General features: G+C 35.3%; 1 protein-coding gene across 1 annotated transcript in view; it reads left to right on the top strand.

Annotated features, from left to right (window-relative positions):
- Positions 1–17,737, top strand: part of smyd3 (SET and MYND domain containing 3) — a 182,730-nt gene that overhangs the window by 16,048 nt on the left and 148,945 nt on the right. Inside the window, exons 2-5 of the mRNA XM_051867667.1 lie at positions 4,705–4,768; positions 7,472–7,579; positions 7,718–7,775; positions 14,157–14,293. Of these exons, the coding sequence (XP_051723627.1) occupies positions 4,705–4,768; positions 7,472–7,579; positions 7,718–7,775; positions 14,157–14,293 (367 nt within the window). The remainder of the gene's footprint in view (positions 1–4,704; positions 4,769–7,471; positions 7,580–7,717; positions 7,776–14,156; positions 14,294–17,737) is intronic.

Below are 17,737 nucleotides of genomic sequence, written 5' to 3'. Positions count from 1 at the left end.
CAGTGTTTCTCTATGACACAATGAGCTTTCAAATTCTATGCCATACCATTTGAAATATGCTTTGGTTTTGTATGACTCTTTATGTATGTATGTAACCAGATTTGTAGCTATTGCACCATGCACTGAAAGTATGATTATAAAGGCAGGAGGGCAATACAAAAACGTACAAATATACAAAATGTACAAAATACAAAACTGTGACTTATTAGCTGTTGCAGTTGTCATTAGCTATACAGTAACTCCTGTTTTTTTTTTAATAGGTTTATTAATATTTTGAATTAGCTTTTATTTTTATGTTTAGTTTTTGTGTTAATTTTAGATTAATTTTGTGATTTCATTATTTCATTATTTGCTTTGTGTATATATAGGCTATATATTGAAATAAATTGAAATAAAGCTGAAATAAAAGCATTTCTGGTAATTGAAATAAAGCCATGAAAATAAAGCTCTCTCTCTCTCTCTCTCTCTCTATATATATATATATATATATATATATATATATATATATATATATATATATATATATAAATATAGCTTTATTTCAATTATTTCAATTGAGCTTTATTTCAATTACCAGAAATGATTTTAATAGTTTTAGTTAATGATAATAACTCTGGTGCAATCACAAAATATACTGTATGACCTTATAATCTTTTTTTTTTTTTTTTTTTTTTGTGATTCAAAATCACTATAATTAGTTTATTGAAAAGAGAAGCATTTAACAAATTGAGTATTGCTAATGTGTTATAATTTAATAATATGGGTGATCATTTAAAATAATTATAACTTAGATAAAATACTTTAATAAAACCGTGTACGTGCTAGGGATAAAATTGTATCAAACTGTGTGAACATTATTACAGGGAAAAGAAATATCTGGAAAAATTAGGACATACTTCTTTGTAGTGAAATTCACTGAGATTGAATCAGCGGTTATTTGATGACATATTTAAGACATAATCATTATCTTTTGACATTTTGTATCATTATTAAAGGCCTGGTTCTTTTTCACTGCCTTGTACAGTGCACACATATGGCAATTATTAAATTCCCAAACCGTGCCAAATTTGCATAGATATTAATCATGACTTTTATGAATCTGTAGATCAGTCTTCTGCAGTATTTTGGTGAAATAGAGTGCTATGTGAGAAAGCTGCTTTTCTGGCCAGTTCTTATCAGTCGGGAAACACTTACTGTCTGTATCTCAGAATCAATACTCTGAGGAATCAAAGTGCCTGCTTTTATAGCAGATTTGAGTCTGGCCATTAAAAACTCATATAACTTTCCCAAATACAGAAATAGCTGGATATTCGACTTAGCGATACGTTTATTTAATTTTTAAATTATTTTATTGTATTTATTTTATTTTATCATGATGAGTTCTCTGTCTGTTCATCTCAAATCACCTCTCATATCCTGTCTGCAGTAATAAGAGCAGGTTTATGGCTGCTCTGCTGCTGTAGGACTCTTGTGTTGTGCTGTGACTTACGGCCTGTGCTTTGGTTTTGGACAGAGCCAGACTCTGTGTATTCCATTATGACCAATGACTCTTACCTTCTGAAGCATCAGCAGTTTTTTTTGTAGGAGTCCACAGGCCCATGTTTTTTTTTTTTTTTAATTTCCAGTTGAAGCCAAGGTTTAGTATTGCTTATTATTTCATCATCTGTTTAGCTATTATTTCTTTCTTTGTTAAACTAACTGTACTTTCTCAAGAAATCTCTTACTAATTACGTTAGTTACATTAAGTCATTTTTTTCACAATTAAAGTGCCCCTTTTATGCTATTTTAAAGGCTCCAAATTTTGTTTTGGAGGTCCTACAATAGGTTTATATGCATAAAAGGTCAAAAACACTATTTTCATAATACACATTGCAGCGTCACCTCTTTTCTCACAGTGTCTGAAACGGTTCAATAAAGGATCTGGTCTTTCTAAACTCCTCCTTTCTGTGAGCTTTCTCCGCTCTGATTGGTCAGTCTTTTGTGATTGGTTTACTGCTTACAGGATGTGTCAAAAACCAAACACTCATTATCATATCTGAATTTCAGCTCTGGATGCTTCCTCATTGCTTGGTGATACAAACAGTAATGTTGGTTTTACCATATCAATTTAAGTCCGAGCCCTCATCCTTTAGAAGTGCATGCAAAGTGGATTTGCTTTCGCAACGCAGAACACAACATCTTCTCGACATGTCCAAAACAGGAACGAAACTCAGGCCTCAGCTACAACTGCAGTGTTTGAGGGCGGGTCAAAATAGACGTTGTTTGCAGGCAGCCAATGAAGACCCTAGGCTGGCATTATGCAAATGTGTTCAAAAAAACTATGTAGGTTAATTCAGGGAATTCAGACTGGAATTACAAACAGGAAAGGTAATATTCAAAAGAAGCATAATGAAAAGAAGCAAAAATATGTTAATACATTTGAAAATTCTATAAATTTGGCAAAATGATGTTCACTCACATGAGATAAAACTCCAGTCATAGGAGTGGCCAACAAAAAGCTAGATATTGCGGATCATCATCCCTTGATGCAGGGCCATGTTGAGATCACATGACCAGTCTTGCATTTTCTGTTACTAAACACCAACTTCAGATGAACTTATTTCATTGCAAACCTTTTAAAAGATGAAATGATGTAAAAGGAGGTCTCGGTATCATTTTCACCTCAAAATAAGATATTAAATAAGATAATTTTCATATCAAAATAAGAAGTCAAAATGCACCTCCTCATTTCTAAGACTCATTTTTCCCATTTCTTTGCCAATTAAAAGGAAACATCCGTTCAGAATTTCTAATATACATAAGCCTGAATGATTTATTTTCATAACGTGACCTTGGTTTTGGCATTGCATGACTGTTGTTCTGATAGCATCTTTATTTCAGCGTGTTCCTCTTTGTTTTGTATCTCGGCACATTTTGTTTTTTTCATAATGTGATGCAGTTCTTTCTTTCAAAGTTGAATCTGCAGATATACCCACCGGCATGGAGGTCTGATTGTGATAATGTGCACAGCTCAGATTCCTGCACTGTTCTGGATCTCATAAGGGTTCTGGTGATGGCACGATGTTAGAAAGCATTTAAAGATTTGTTTGTGGATGTCAACACAGTTGACTGTCATGATATTTAAAGCTCCCCAGAGTGTTTTACATGTGTTCACTGTATGTAGAAAATGTACTTTTTTTTTTTTTCCCCAAAAGTTTGTAACTGATAAGATTTAAGTGTCTTTGAAATAAGTCTCTTATGCTCACTGAGTCTGCATTTATTTGATCAAAAATACAGTAAAAGCAGATATATTGTGAAATATTATTGTGATTCAAAAGAACTGTTTTCTATTTTAATATATTTTAAAATGTAATTCATGTGATAGAAAAGCTGAATTTTCAGCATCATTACTCCAGTCTTCTGTGTCAGTTCATTCTAATATGCTGATTTGGTGCTTAAAAAAACATTTCTTATTATTAAGTTGCTCTTTTTTTTCTTTCTATTCATCAGGTTTCTTTGATGTATAGAAAGGAAAAAATAGCATTTATTTGAAATTGAAATCTTTATTGAATGGTGGTTGATTTATTTATTTTTTATTTTTTTCCCATTCTCTTTGATTGTTTTGTGAAAGCACTTTCTGTAAGTCAATACGCTGGCATACAAATATAAAGAACTATTGTAGTGCAAAAGTGGAATAAGTAAAAGCAATATAAAACAGCATGAAATAGGTGATATGAAAATAATGGCAGTGTTCATGTTAGCCTGCATAGAATGGACAATATGTAATGGCATTATATAGGAAGGGGATCCATTCGCGTAGTGCTCAGGCCTGCACTATAATTTGTGCCTGACCCTTTTCAGATTCTCTGCTTTTTAGAGAGTGAGACTTAAAAGCCCCACAGAGTGATTTGTCAAGGGCCTGTATGCTCAAAAATCAGACTCGCAAGGTGGCAAGAAGATGGATCTGGTGGTATCTCGTACTTAACTTCCTGTGATTATGTTCACTTAAGAAGAAACGATATACTGTAGACAAGGGTGCAGGGAGAGAGAAAGAGAGATGTTCTTGGGTGGGCAACTCTCCTTCAAATAGTATTTTAGTATTTTGATCTTCAGTATATATGGGAAAGCATCACAAAATATGCATCTCTGTAAAGGTTATCAGAACATTTAAGCATTTAAAATTCAATGCATTTATTAAGTTGTCACATGCTTCCACCATGCATTTTGTTTGTTTGTTAGAAATGTTTAAAAAGATCTATTGAAAAGAACTCTTGACCAACTCAGTTTTGTTTATTTTGACTGTATCAAATAAAGCAGAGACCCCTGACATAACTATGCATGCACCAAGTATGCAATTTTTGTGATTTGTGCATGCATGCGTGTTTAAACAAAACATAGGCTCATTAAACATATTTTTAAACATAACTTGACATTTTATAGAGATAACTTGACCTTTTGTGTTCAGGCTCTTTCATGCATCTGATTTCTGCATGTAAACCACATTCCTCACTTCAAGCTTAAAAGTTATAGACTAAACTCCAAAGCAAAGGTGATCATTAAACGTATACTTTAAAGAAAAAGATGTTTAGTCAGGGCAGGAATGCTTCATTATAAGCCTTGTAAATCAAACCAGACTTTCTCCTCTTCAGCCTGAGGATGCAGTTTCTTGAGAAATACACTAAGCACGGAGGCTGATGTTAATTCTGTCTCATTTTTTCTTAACAGAGGTGAAAGTCTATCGAGATGTTCTCAATGTAAGCTGGCACGGTACTGCAATGTTCAGTGTCAGGTAAGAGCTCTTATACACACTGTTGGATCCTAATCATCAGAGCTTTACAAACAATGAAATCTTATTTCATTTAAAGGTTGTTTTTTTCTACTTAAAGTTTTACACCCATATAAAAATAATTGACAAATGCAAAATGAGATTCCATCTATTCTCCAAACTGCTTGGAGAATGAAACACCCTAGAAAGATGGCCAGTTTTATTATTTTATTTTATTTTATTTTATTTTATTTTATTTTATTTTATTTTATTTTATTTTATTTTATTTTATTTTATTTTATTTTATTTTATTTTATTTTATTTTATTTTGTTTTGTTTTGTTTTGTTTTGTTTTGTTTTGTTTTGTTTATGTGCATGAGGCCGTGCAATATAAAAGCAGCCCAGCTGAGCTATCACTGTTTATTTTGTTGGTAACATTAAACCATCATCATTTGCCGGCATTGCTGATATGGGGATCAAAGCATAATTTAGAACCAAAGAGTTCCCCAAGATTCTGTATAAAGGGTGAAGGTTTAAATATGACTCCATCAGTAGCCAAGGGATTTAGGGCCTATACTAACAGGATTTCTGTTTTGTCAGTATTCATTTTTGAGCCATCTATACTTTGAAATCTTGTAGGCATAAAGTAATGGAACGGGGAGGAAAAACATAATTTGGCTGAACAGTAAGATAGATTTGTGTATCATCTGCGTAACTATGGAAATTAATACCATGACGCTGAATGATCTGACCAAGAGGAAGCATATAGATTAGAAATAGAAGTGGACCAAGAACGGATCCTTGAGGTACACCATGGGAAACAGTGACAGAGCAAGATTTGTGTTTGTTAATTCTAATGAATTGTTGCATGTCTAAGAGATATGAAGTTAGCCACTGAAAGGCAGTATAATGTCATTAAAATTCTCCAGGTTCCTGTACGAACACTTATGAGCCGGCAGTTATCGGAAACTCTTGCATGAGATCTAGTGTGACTTCTCATCAGAAGTATTTGGTGCTTGGAGCCATACACCTGTGAAATATGTTCTACATTCAGAGGATTTTCCAGTATTACTTCTTGTCTTTTAACGGCACTTAAAGGGATAGTTTAACCAGAAATGAAAATTCTGTCATCATTTACATGCCACGTGTCGTTTCAAACCTTTCTTTCTTCCATAGGACACAATAGATGATATTAAAAAAAGTCCTGGCTCATTTCTGTATAAAGAAATTGAATTGTTATTTGTGAAAATGATAAAGGAAACACCATAATTTTATGGCTTTATGAGAGGAACAGACCAAACTTTGTCATTATTGCTGTAGTTTTCAAAGCTTATTTCTCAAAATAAGGATTTTCAGTCAATAACGACTTAAAGGGTTAGTTCACCCAAAAATGAAAATTCTGTCATTAATTACTCACTCTCATGTCGTTTCACACCCGTAAGACCTTTGTTCATCCTCAGAACACAAATTAAGGTACTTTTCATAAAATCCGATGGCTCAGTGAGGCCTCCATTGACAGCAAGACAATTAATACTTTCAGTGCCCAGAAAGCTACTAAAGACATATTTAAAACAGTTCTTGTGACTACAGTGGTTCAACCTTAATCTTATAAAGCAAAGAGAATACTTTTTGTGCACCAAAAAAACAAAATAATGACTTTATGACAATATCTAGTGAGGGGTGATTTCAAAACGCTGCTTCATGAAGCTTCGAAGCTTTACGAATCTTTTGTTTCGAATCAGTGGTTCGGAGCGTGTATCAAACTGCCAAAGTCATGCCCCCCAGTGGTGAACCATTGAAATTTCGAAACAGTTATCACGTAACAAAGCCTCGTTTACTGAAATCACGTGACTTTGGTGCTCCGAACCACTATTTCGAAACAAAACATTCGTAAAGCTTCATGAAGCAGTGTTTTGAAATCGCCCATCACTAGATATTGTTGAATAAAGTCATCATTTTGGGGTTTTTTTGGCACACAAAAAGTATTTTCGTTACTTCATAATATTAAGGTTGAACCACTGTAGTCACATGAACTGTTTTAAATATGTCTTTAGTAGCTTTATGGGCATTGAAATTGTTAATTGTCTTGCTGGCAATGCAGGCCTCACTGAGCCATCGGATTTCATCAAAAATATCTTAATTTGTGTTCAGAAGATGAACGAAGGTCTTACGGGTGTGAAACTACATAATTACAGAATTTTCATTTTTGGGTGAACTAACCTTTTAAATATTGTTCAGTTCCAGAAGCTTCAGAAGAGTCATATAGGCTACTTCTATGACTTTCTCATTCAGGTTTATATTATCTAAAAGAGCAGCATGAACATTCGCTAAACACAGAAGAAAAAAGTCATGCAGGTTTGGAAATGACATGAGGAGCATATCATGAAAGAATTACATTTTTTGGGTGAAATATCCCTTTAATGTGTCTGTCAGATGCTCTCCAGAAATCTTTGCAGTTCAAGAGCATCCAGTCTATCAAAACTAGACATCACACTGCTTTAAAATAGCAAAGCTGTCACTGTCAAACCAGCCTTGTTCTCTCCAGGCACTCAAGGTTGTCAAATTTGTCTTTGTCTTTTTTTAATTGTAGGGCAGTCTTTCATCATAATTCCCTCTAAAGGGAGACCACAAACAGCAAGCTCTGATTGAAGATGTGTAACTTCATCATACATGTTTGTGAAATATTTCTTATTTATTCTCTATTTTATCCTCCTCTTCACCCTTCAGAAACAAGCATGGCCCGATCACAAGAGAGAATGCAAATGCCTTCAGCGCCTCCAGCCAAGAATCCCCGCCGACTCCGTCCGCCTGGTTGCGAGGGTCATTTTCAAACTAGTATGTGACATCAGAACACCTCTCCATATCAGGACCACTTCAAACCTGTTCAAAGCATGTTTTGCGTTTAAATCTATCACAGTTGGTGTTCAGCCACAGGGCCTGATATTGTTACACCCTTTCTGTCTCTTTGTACAGCTTAGCCAATCAAAAAGTGACGAAGAAGAGCTGTTCTCGATAGCTGAACACCAGTCACGTAAGTTCCTGTTTGATTTGTATTTGCATTGCACTGATATAGGCCTGTAACGATTCCTCGATTAAATTCGAATACTCGATTTTAAAAAAATACTCGATTTCAATTTGCCCGTGTCGAGTAACCGGTAAAATACCGGAAGTGGCGTCACAAACTCCATCTCTGCATATGCTGTGAGTTTGGATTGCTTTTAATGTTCATCTGGAAACGCAATGTGCGACATTTAAGCAGATTTGTAAGGTAAGTCATCTATAAACCTTAGCAAACGCAGGAGAATACATTATACAGTATGTTTCTACTGTGCTAACTGCTCGTCGCGATTTCAAAATATAAGTTTAAGCGCTTGTTTAAGTCCACATGTTGTTCAAGAAATTACAGTGGTTGTAGCATTTCTGTTGTAAAAAAAATGGCCAAAATATTAAAGATTAATTGGACAGTTGAAATAAATGTTGTAAACCAATATTAAACAAGGGTTAGATCGCGTTTAAAGTGTAAAAAGGCATTTGTTAAGGCATTTGTTATAATACATAAAGAACATTAGTTGTACAATTTTTATTGTGTTATTGCTATTATATATTTATTTTTAAGCCATATATGTAAGTGAATGTTTTGTTGTGCAAGCACGTTTATAATGATCGCGTTAGTAGTTGAGCTATATGCGCGCGCCATGTTTGTTTATGCCGCGGTCAGGAGAATAGATCTGTCGGATTTACACTTGAATTCTTCCACTTTTTTCGAAATACATGGATGGATGTAAGTGTCCGGTGAATTGGGAGAAGAACAGGATAAACTTTATAGTTGCTTGCCTTACTCACAGTAGGCCTATGTAATATGTATCTGATATGAATATAACGCGGTGTCTAATTATAATGGAAAGGATTATTACTGCAGCTTCCATAAACATCAGTGTATATTTTACAAACTTTAAATGTATTGTTACTAGTACTTATGTGTACTTAAATATCTGAAACCTAAAATAAACATCATGTGATTGAAACACTGACACTGGCGCGATTACTCAAGGAATCGTTAGAATAATCGAACGATCACTTGATTACCAAAATAATCGTTAGCTACAGCCCTACACTGATACAAAGCAAGTGGCTTTTGCTACATTGCATATTTTAGCTTGACTGGATCAGTCAGCATCCAGGACTGAACCAATACGTTTTATAAAACCATATGTGTTATGTTTAAAAGTTGCTTTTTAGACTTCACTGAAAAGGACAATGTCCATTGTCATATTAAAAATGTGACTTTTCCTTATATAAAAAGCTATAAACAGAATAAAAGGCAGTGTTGTTAATGGGCGGCAGTAAAAAATCACTAACTCATCTATCCTGCAAAGTTGAAAGATTTGATTTCCTATGATGAAAGGTGAATAAATGTCAGATCCTGGCAGGAGTTTATTATAACATTATGAATTTTCTTCTCTTTCTCGGTGTGGACCCTCTGTGAAACCTGCCCCCGGCCCCTGGCTTTTCAAAAGTAATTGGCTATTTTGTCACAAAGAGCCTCTGACTTTTCTTTGGCCTGACTCTTTCCTATTCAGTCATAAGTAATGTGCAGCCATTAGAGAGGTAATCCCGCTGATGGTCCTTATGGAAGCAGTCAGCACCCCCTCTGAACTTGTGCTTTCTCATCACACTAATGACCTTATGAGGCGGCCCTTGCTCTCACCTCAAAATTAACGTCTCATCGCCTCATGCATTATTTCAGGAAATCCATCAGCTCATCATTTTTGAAGCCGTGCTGATTTATGTCAAGATTCATGTGTAGCCCAGTTCCCTTAGACAAACAAAAGAGCATTTCATTTGATCTCATTCCTTCACGTGTCGGAGTGATTTCAGCTTGTGGTCAAGCGATGGGTTTTTCAGTGGCTAATAGCCGGGTAGCCTATTTAATCCTGTATATATTATGATTTAATGGTAGCAAATGAGACATGCAAAATTGCAGAAATTAAAGGAAGCAATTGATATAACAGGTTTTATCTCAATTATGAGTGGTCATGGGATATTAATGTCATTACTTACATTCCCATCTAAATTGCGAATTTGCGTTTTCATTGCACATGTTCAAGAGAAAGAAATCCGGGGAAATTTCGGGTCAGACTTTTTTATGCTTTAGAAATAAGATGCTAATGTTCAACAAATCTATATTTATTTGATTAAAAATACAGTAAAAATATAGTTTTATTGTAAGTACAGCTATACTGTGAAATATATCAAAATAGAAAATAGTTATTTTTAATTGTAAAAATATTTATTCCTATGATGACAAAGCTGAATTTTCAGCATCATTACTCCAGTCTTTAGTGTCACATGATTCTTCAGAAATCATTCTAATATGCTGATTTTGGTGCTCAAGAAACATTTCTTATTTGTATTATCGGTGTTGAGAGCAGTTGTGCTGCATGCTTAATACTTTTTGTGATACATTTTTCAGGATTGTTTGATAAATATCAATTTCAAAAGAACTCTCGTAATGAGTCTTATATCTGTTTTGAATTATAAGTACTGTCACTTTTGGATTCATTTCTTTAGACAAAAACAAATAAAAAACTTACTGACCAAATAAAAAAAATAATGATGTCTGAAATCATTTGTTTTAAGGGGCAGCTCCTTTAAGTAAATGGCCACTGTTAAGATTGGCTAACGTCATTGGCTAACGAACTCTCCATTACACTGTACCTTGTCCAGTGTAGGCAAATGTAAGCCGTTAAAGGGGTGGTTCAATGCGATTTCACTTTTTTAACTTTAGTTAGTGTGTAATGTTGCTGCTTGAGCATAAACAGTATCTGCAAAGTTACAGCACTGAAAGTTTAATGCAAACGGAGATATTGTCTTTTAAAGTTATGGCAGTTTAATGCCTACAAAAACGACCAGTTTGGACTACAACGAGCTTCTTCCCGGGTTGGTGACATCATAAACCCTGCAAAACACGCCCCCGGGAACACGCAACAAAGTGGGCGAGGCCATGTCGCGCAGCATAATGGAAGCGGAAGAGTTGTGTACACCGGACACGAGCGATGCGACGCGTCGAAAGATAATAGAACCCGTTATAATCAGTGATATTGTCTACACTGGATGTGGCGCAGAAGACAGCTTCTAGAATCTACACGAGTTCAATGCTGGATTTGCACAAAGGCTTTTACTGAAAGATGGAGCAGTTCCCACTTTAAAAGCAGAAGCTGCTGTTTATTGGCTTCAAACTGTAAGTACGTTTTATTGTATGTACATGTCTTTTAAATGTATAGTTCTGTTGCTATTTTTGGTTGCATCAAGGACGTAAACAAAGACCAACGCGTTTTAGCCAGTTCAAACTAAATTCAAATCCATACTTCTCCAACAAACGCCAACAAACTTCTATGTTCATAGACAAACAGTTGTTCATGCTATAAACTAAACGCTACCTTTACAAAAATGCTACTACTCAGTCTTGTATTCAGCTACAGAATAGCTTTAATCAGGATAAAACTGTATATTGAAAGCTAACAAACAGCAGTGACAGCATATTTAAACACTTTGCCGTTCATATGACAGTGGAAACAGGTGTAGAAAAAAAGTTAAAATATATGAAAAATACAGCGTTTTCAAAAAAACAAAGCATTAAGACATGTTAAACTGTGCCCCAAAAACACAATCAAGCCTAGAAAAAACCACTGAACCACCCCTTTAAGCGACTGAATGCCAGTGGGCGGGGCCTAAGGTGTGATGATGTATAACTATTTGTCAATGTCTTGCTCTGGAGGCAGTCATATGCAAATGATTTGCCAGTGTGATGTCACAAATCCTACTATGTCCAAAAAGCTGCTTTTGGATTCGGGTTAAATAAATGCTTTGTTTATAAGGAGGAGGACGTTTTAAGCTATGAAACTTGCAAGATGATTTAATGGTACAAAGACCTCTTATATATCAAAAGATCAGGGCAAATTTGATTTCTCATGTCATGACCCCTTTAATTGTATGGAAAAGTGCAGCTTGTATATTGCAAAATAACTCTTTGCAATTTTTTTAAGGGTTTGAAACAATACGAGGATGAGTAAATGGTCCAAAAATCTTCATTTTTGGTGAACTATCCCTTTAAGGAGACTAACACCTGGCTTCAGGCTCATAATTCTGCACACGTTCATCCTCTCATGCTCCTGAGAAGTGGGAAGCATGTACAGTATATCTGTCTGCAATTCAGCCCTGTTATTTTCTTCTCAGGAGAGGTTTTAGACCCCACTGGTGCTTGTTTACCGCCTTCTGTTTGTTGGTTTTATAATCTACAGTCTATCTATAATTTCTAAAAATATGTAGTGATTATCCAAAGAATGAATTTTAATCATTTCGATTTCTCCAGCAAGCCTAAACAGTATTATTTGGTTCTGTATTTCAGAGATAGAATTTTCAAGGAGATGATAAAAGGCACTACACATGGAGACGACATACCAGATTTATGTGTTGAATCTGCAGAGTTTTACTATAGTGTGTGTGCGTGTGTGTTCATGATGCTGAATGTGAGTGAGAGATACGAGCTGTGAGCTGCTGCCGCGGGTCAAGCGTTTGCTCTGTCTGCAGCAGCAGCAGTGAACACACTGAAGTTCATTGATGGTGTGTTTGGAGGAAGTAGATCAGAGCAGGAGGGTTAATGGAAAAGCCCATATGTTTGGCAAAGTTGACATAAATCACGCATACACACTCTCGTGCTACAACCAGACATCTTTCTCTTTGAATAGACACTAAAACCTCCACTATCGGATATCCATTTTACTGGTACAGTCAGGAAATATGAAGCTCTCTGAACACACACACACACACACACACACACACACACACACACACACACAGTAAACAACTGCCTAAATAATCTTCTTCATCAACTAAACACACACCAAAAGGTGACAACAAACACACACAAACCTTTTTTCCTCTTCTGTTTTTTTTTATTTATTTTTTTTTATTGTGTGTTTCGGCTCTTTTGTGCTTCACCCTTGTTGATCATCATTAGGCTTTTTCCTAGTTCATCTCAGTGTTGTTTATATCAGCATGTTATTTTATATGCCAATGTATATGTGAACAGTTTTCAGGTTAATTAGGTTCGATTCTGTTCCTATTTTTCTAGTCTTGATGTTATTTATTACTGCCTCCAGTGTAATTTGTGAACAGCTGAAAAGTTGTTAAATTTTAATTGAAATTACCATGAAAATACAATAATTTTGTAGGTGGAACTCTGGGACTCTAATTATTCTAATTACCTCTATCTAGCTTTAATTTATATTTATATCTATATCTGTCTATTTCTTTTCTGTTTCCAATGCAACACTTCTAATTTTAGTTTTAAATTGATTTTTTTTTTTTTTTTAATTTAATTTCATCTTTATTTAAATGAATGAAAATTGTTTTAATAATTTGTTTTAGGTCACAATGACAAGTTTATTAGTGGTTTTAAATTATGTAGGAATCAGTATTTTCTGGTCGTAAAATGTGTTTCTTGGCAGTAAAATGTGTTTTTTAATATGTACCATGTTAGTACTGTTTTTTGTTTGTTTGTTTTTAAGACATTTATCATGGTAATACTATGATTTTAAGTCAGGTACCATGGTGATACCATGTTTTTAGATATGTGTCACAATAATGCCAATTTTTCTTTTAACATGTACCATGGTAGTGCTGTTTTGTAGAAATGTACATGTACCATGGCATTTTTTTACATTTACCATGGTAATATCATGTTTTTGAATGTGTGATAATACCTTGTTTCTTTGTTTGTTGTTGTTATACCATGGTAATACTATAATTTTTGGTCAGGTGCTATGTTAATACCATGTTTTTTGTACATATTACTTAATGATAATACTGCTTTTAGTCCCACACTATAGTAATACCATGTATTTGTGTACATGTAATTAGGGTTGTCAAAAGTATCGACTTTGCTACCAAGTCAGTACTAAAATTTTAAAAAATGTGAAGAGACCAGTTTTTCCCCTTAGCATTTTGAGCACTGTTGAGCGGATTCTTAAACACCTCTGATTGGTCATTGTGTTCACGCACTCAACAGATATGTCTGTAATTGGCTACAAAGATAAATGCTTCAAAAACATTTTTAGGGATCCGCTGATAGACACCTGATTTCAAACAATTTTTTTTATTTTTTTTTTATTAGCGAACGCTGTTTATCATTGTAGCCAATCACAGATATATCTTTTGAGTTTGTGAACACAATGACCAATCAGACCATCACTGTGCAGTCAGAGTGTCAGATGATAATACCATGGAACTTTGATATACACCATACAGCAGCAGTAATATTTTTTAAAAGGGGCAAAGAACAAAAAACTTTTCTGCTCATTCATATGCATCACTTTTGTCAAATGTTGAAAACGCTGTGCTCTGTGTCCAGATCTAGTCGACATGAGCGAGGAGAAGAAGAAAGGCCTGGGGCATCTCTGCAGGACACTGGAGATTTATCTTGGTGAGGAGTACTGCGGTCTATCTGAGCTTCCGTCCGGCCTCGACCCCATCAGCCTCTTCGCCAGAGTAAGTGTCCTTTCATTGTCATCTCCAGCAGTCAGCAGGGGTTGCGCTCTCAGAGCGGTGGGGCGTCACACCGGATCTCCTGCAGCGTTACGAATGGTGTCAGCGTGTCACGAGTGCATGGACACATACCGAGCTGCTAGGTCACATGCTGTGAATCCATGCTGCTATTTTTTGTCTTTTCTCCTCAAAGCAGGGAACAAGTTGTTCATAGAAGCTAAATTAAGTCATTTCATGTTCAAGGTTGAATTTTTTTTTTTTATTTCCAGAAAATAGACCAAAAAGTCATTAAAGTCAGCATGAAATAGATGTTACGATAGTCTTTTCTTCCGTATTTTGACGTATATCTGAGTGAAATGGCTTCTCGAACAAGAAAAAAATGTATGGTGCAACTCGATTTTGTCCATCGGGAATTGATTGGATGGTTGTGGTTTGCTATTGGTCGATTTCATGTGAGTGATAGGTTGCCCCGCCCTCACGCCAGTAAACACATCATCAGAGAAGAGATGTCGTTGCAAGAGGGAGAGGAAGTTATTTTGATTAAAAATTACATGAATTTAAAAAAAAAAAAAAAAAAAAAAAAAAGATGTGCACAGACAAATTATTTATAATAAAAACTGCAATATTCCATAAAAAAATAAGAAATGTAATTGTGATTTTTATAGTGACTTTAAGTAGAATCAGATCCAGAATCATTACGTTCCTCACGATTCACATCCCAAGAGGCCTATCCCGTAATTTTCTGCCATTTCCTTCGTGGACGCCTGAGGTGCATGCTAATGTACTAGTTTATTTACAGATGTGTCAGTGAGATCGCTTGTTTGGATTGCTGTGAGAGTAGATTTTATTTGCTTGTTTACCAACCGTCACTCTGTGCCGTAATTGTGAACACATTGAGTGAAAGATGCGTTCCAGGGTGAAAATGGTGATCTTCTCTTCAGGATCACATGTAAACAGAGAAGGGGTTGCACATCTGGCCTGGGACAAACAAATGCCTGTTGCATGTGAACACAAACACCTGTTTTATATGAGAGACAGCCAGCAGCCATATCTCGCTTATAAAGCATCAAAGACCCAAATGTGGATCCTATAAGCATTTCTAATCCAACACTAAACAGTGCAGTAGGACTCGAGTTATGTAAAACATGCACAGATGCTTGAATTAGGAGCGTCCAATGCATTTTTGCATTTGTTGACCTTAATTTACAAGTAATTTTTTTTTCTTTTTTCCCCATCATATTGTGACTTATTTGTAAGTATTGTTTAGATTCCACAGTCATAGAAATCCTGTAGATATCACTGAGTTATTAAATTGTATTTTCTTTGCCTGGATGCAAGCCATAATGATGTTGATTTGTGAGTAAGTCATTCTGTTGAGTTGGTTATTTTGAATACTGCTTCACAAATCAGTGTCAATTATTCATTAGCTTATCGTTCTGAATCAAAATTATTTTTAAAAATTCTTGTCTATTATACAGAAATGACTGGAAAGTGATGAGTTGAAAGTGTCATTGAAAGTGATGAGTTGGTATTAAAATAATTAAATGAATTTAGACATTAAAATGTTTGAAAGTATTGCATTAGTTGAAAAAAATAGTGACATCTGTGCTCAAATTTTGTTGCATTTTTACAAATATGACTTACGAATACGCTTTTGGGGCCATTTCATTGCTTTGCACTCAATACCTATCAATGATTTTCGAAATCCAATTAGTTTTTTTCTGGTAAAATCTGTAAATTGGAATTCAATGCTTTGTTCATCAGTCTGTCAGTCATTTTAGTCATTTATTGGATAGAGACTGGAGATGGGAAAGCATATCAGAGCTGAGGTGATGGAGTTCTGTCAGACACATGAGGTAAAGCAACATCAGTATGGGTATGCTGGAGAGGAAATGCACTGGGACTCGCTTATGAATCATGTTCCCATAATGTGAATCCCTCTCTTATTCAATAATCATCATTCTCTGCATCTCTGCTGTAGATTATGTCATGTAGACCTGCAGGCAGCAGCAGGCTGATACGGGCTTGACCCAGAAACATGACCTGCTCCACATAACACACCTCAAGTAAATGGCATAGTCACTAACTAAAGAGCTTGAGTTAGATGTCTGCTCAGATTTACTGCTTGATTAGAACCTTAAAGGATTAGTCCACTTTCAAATTAAAATTTCCTGATAATTTACTCACCCCCATGTCATCCAAGATGTCCATGTCCTTCTTTCTTCAGTCGAAATGAAATTAAGGTTTTTGATGAAAACATTCCATGATTATTCTCCTTATAGTGGATTTCAATTGGCCCCAAATGGTTAAAGGTTAAAATTACAGTTTCAGTGCAGCTTCAAAGGGCTTTAAACGATACCAGGCGAGGAATAAGGGTCTTATCTAGCAAAACGATCTGTCATTTTCTAAAAAAAAATTAAAATGTATATGCTGTATAAACACAAATGATCGCCTCGCAAGTGCTTCTGCCAGACCGCACTTCTGTTTTCTTTAAAAAGCTTACGCTGTATGTCCTATGCCTTCCCTATTCAACTTACGGAAAAAATGGAACTGGCGCCGCATTCGTTCCGTAAGTAGAATAGGGAAGGTGTAGGACATACAGGTATCGTTTAAAGCCCTTTGAAGCTGCACTGAAACTGTAATTTTGACCTTCAACTGTAATTTTGACCTTCAACTGTTTGGAGCCAATTGAAGTCCACTATAAGGAGAATAATCCTGGAATGTTTTCATCAAAAACCTTAATTACTTTTCGACTAAAGAAAGAAGGACATGGACATCTTGGATGACATGGGGGTGAGTAAATTATCTGGAAATTTTAATTTGAAAGTGGACTAATCCTTTAAGGCTCTGATACACTCATTGTGAAGTTCTTTTTAGTTCTTTGCTTAGGGGTAAAAAGATCAAAATATGTTTTACTAAATATCCCGACTCCGCCCACACTGCTGAGAGCAGCATTTAAATGTTAATATGTGCTGCACGCTTTCCTCTCAATAACAAAATAAACACACAACAAAGATGACAGCAGTGAGAAAACAGCAGTTAAAGGGTTAGTTCACCCAAAAATGAAATTTCTGTCATGAATTACTCACCCTTATGTCGTTCCAAACCCTTAAGACCTTTATTTATCTTCAGAACACAAATTAAGATATTTTTAATTAAATCCAAGAGGTATATGACTCGTCCATAGACTGCAGTATAATCAACACTTTCAATCTGTAAGAAGGAAGGTGGGCTTTTGTCTTAACTATATTTCTGTCTCTCAAATTATCTCATTCTTTCACTCTTCATTAATGAGATGCTGTTAAATCCTAGATGAATATTTCAGCTTGAGTGTGGGTGGAAAACAAATGAGCAAACAGTGGAAGAAGTGTGCTTGTCTTGACCCTGACTGCTGATAAATATCCCTGTTCTGCATTAACTCTGCTCGTGAGAGTCGGCTCTTGGCCC

Source organism: Ctenopharyngodon idella, chromosome 17, assembly GCF_019924925.1.
Source record: "Ctenopharyngodon idella isolate HZGC_01 chromosome 17, HZGC01, whole genome shotgun sequence".
NCBI classification, from domain to species: Eukaryota; Metazoa; Chordata; class Actinopteri; order Cypriniformes; family Xenocyprididae; genus Ctenopharyngodon; species Ctenopharyngodon idella.
Note: the sequence above shows the minus strand (reverse complement) of the source record. Positions and strands in the feature narration are given on the sequence as shown.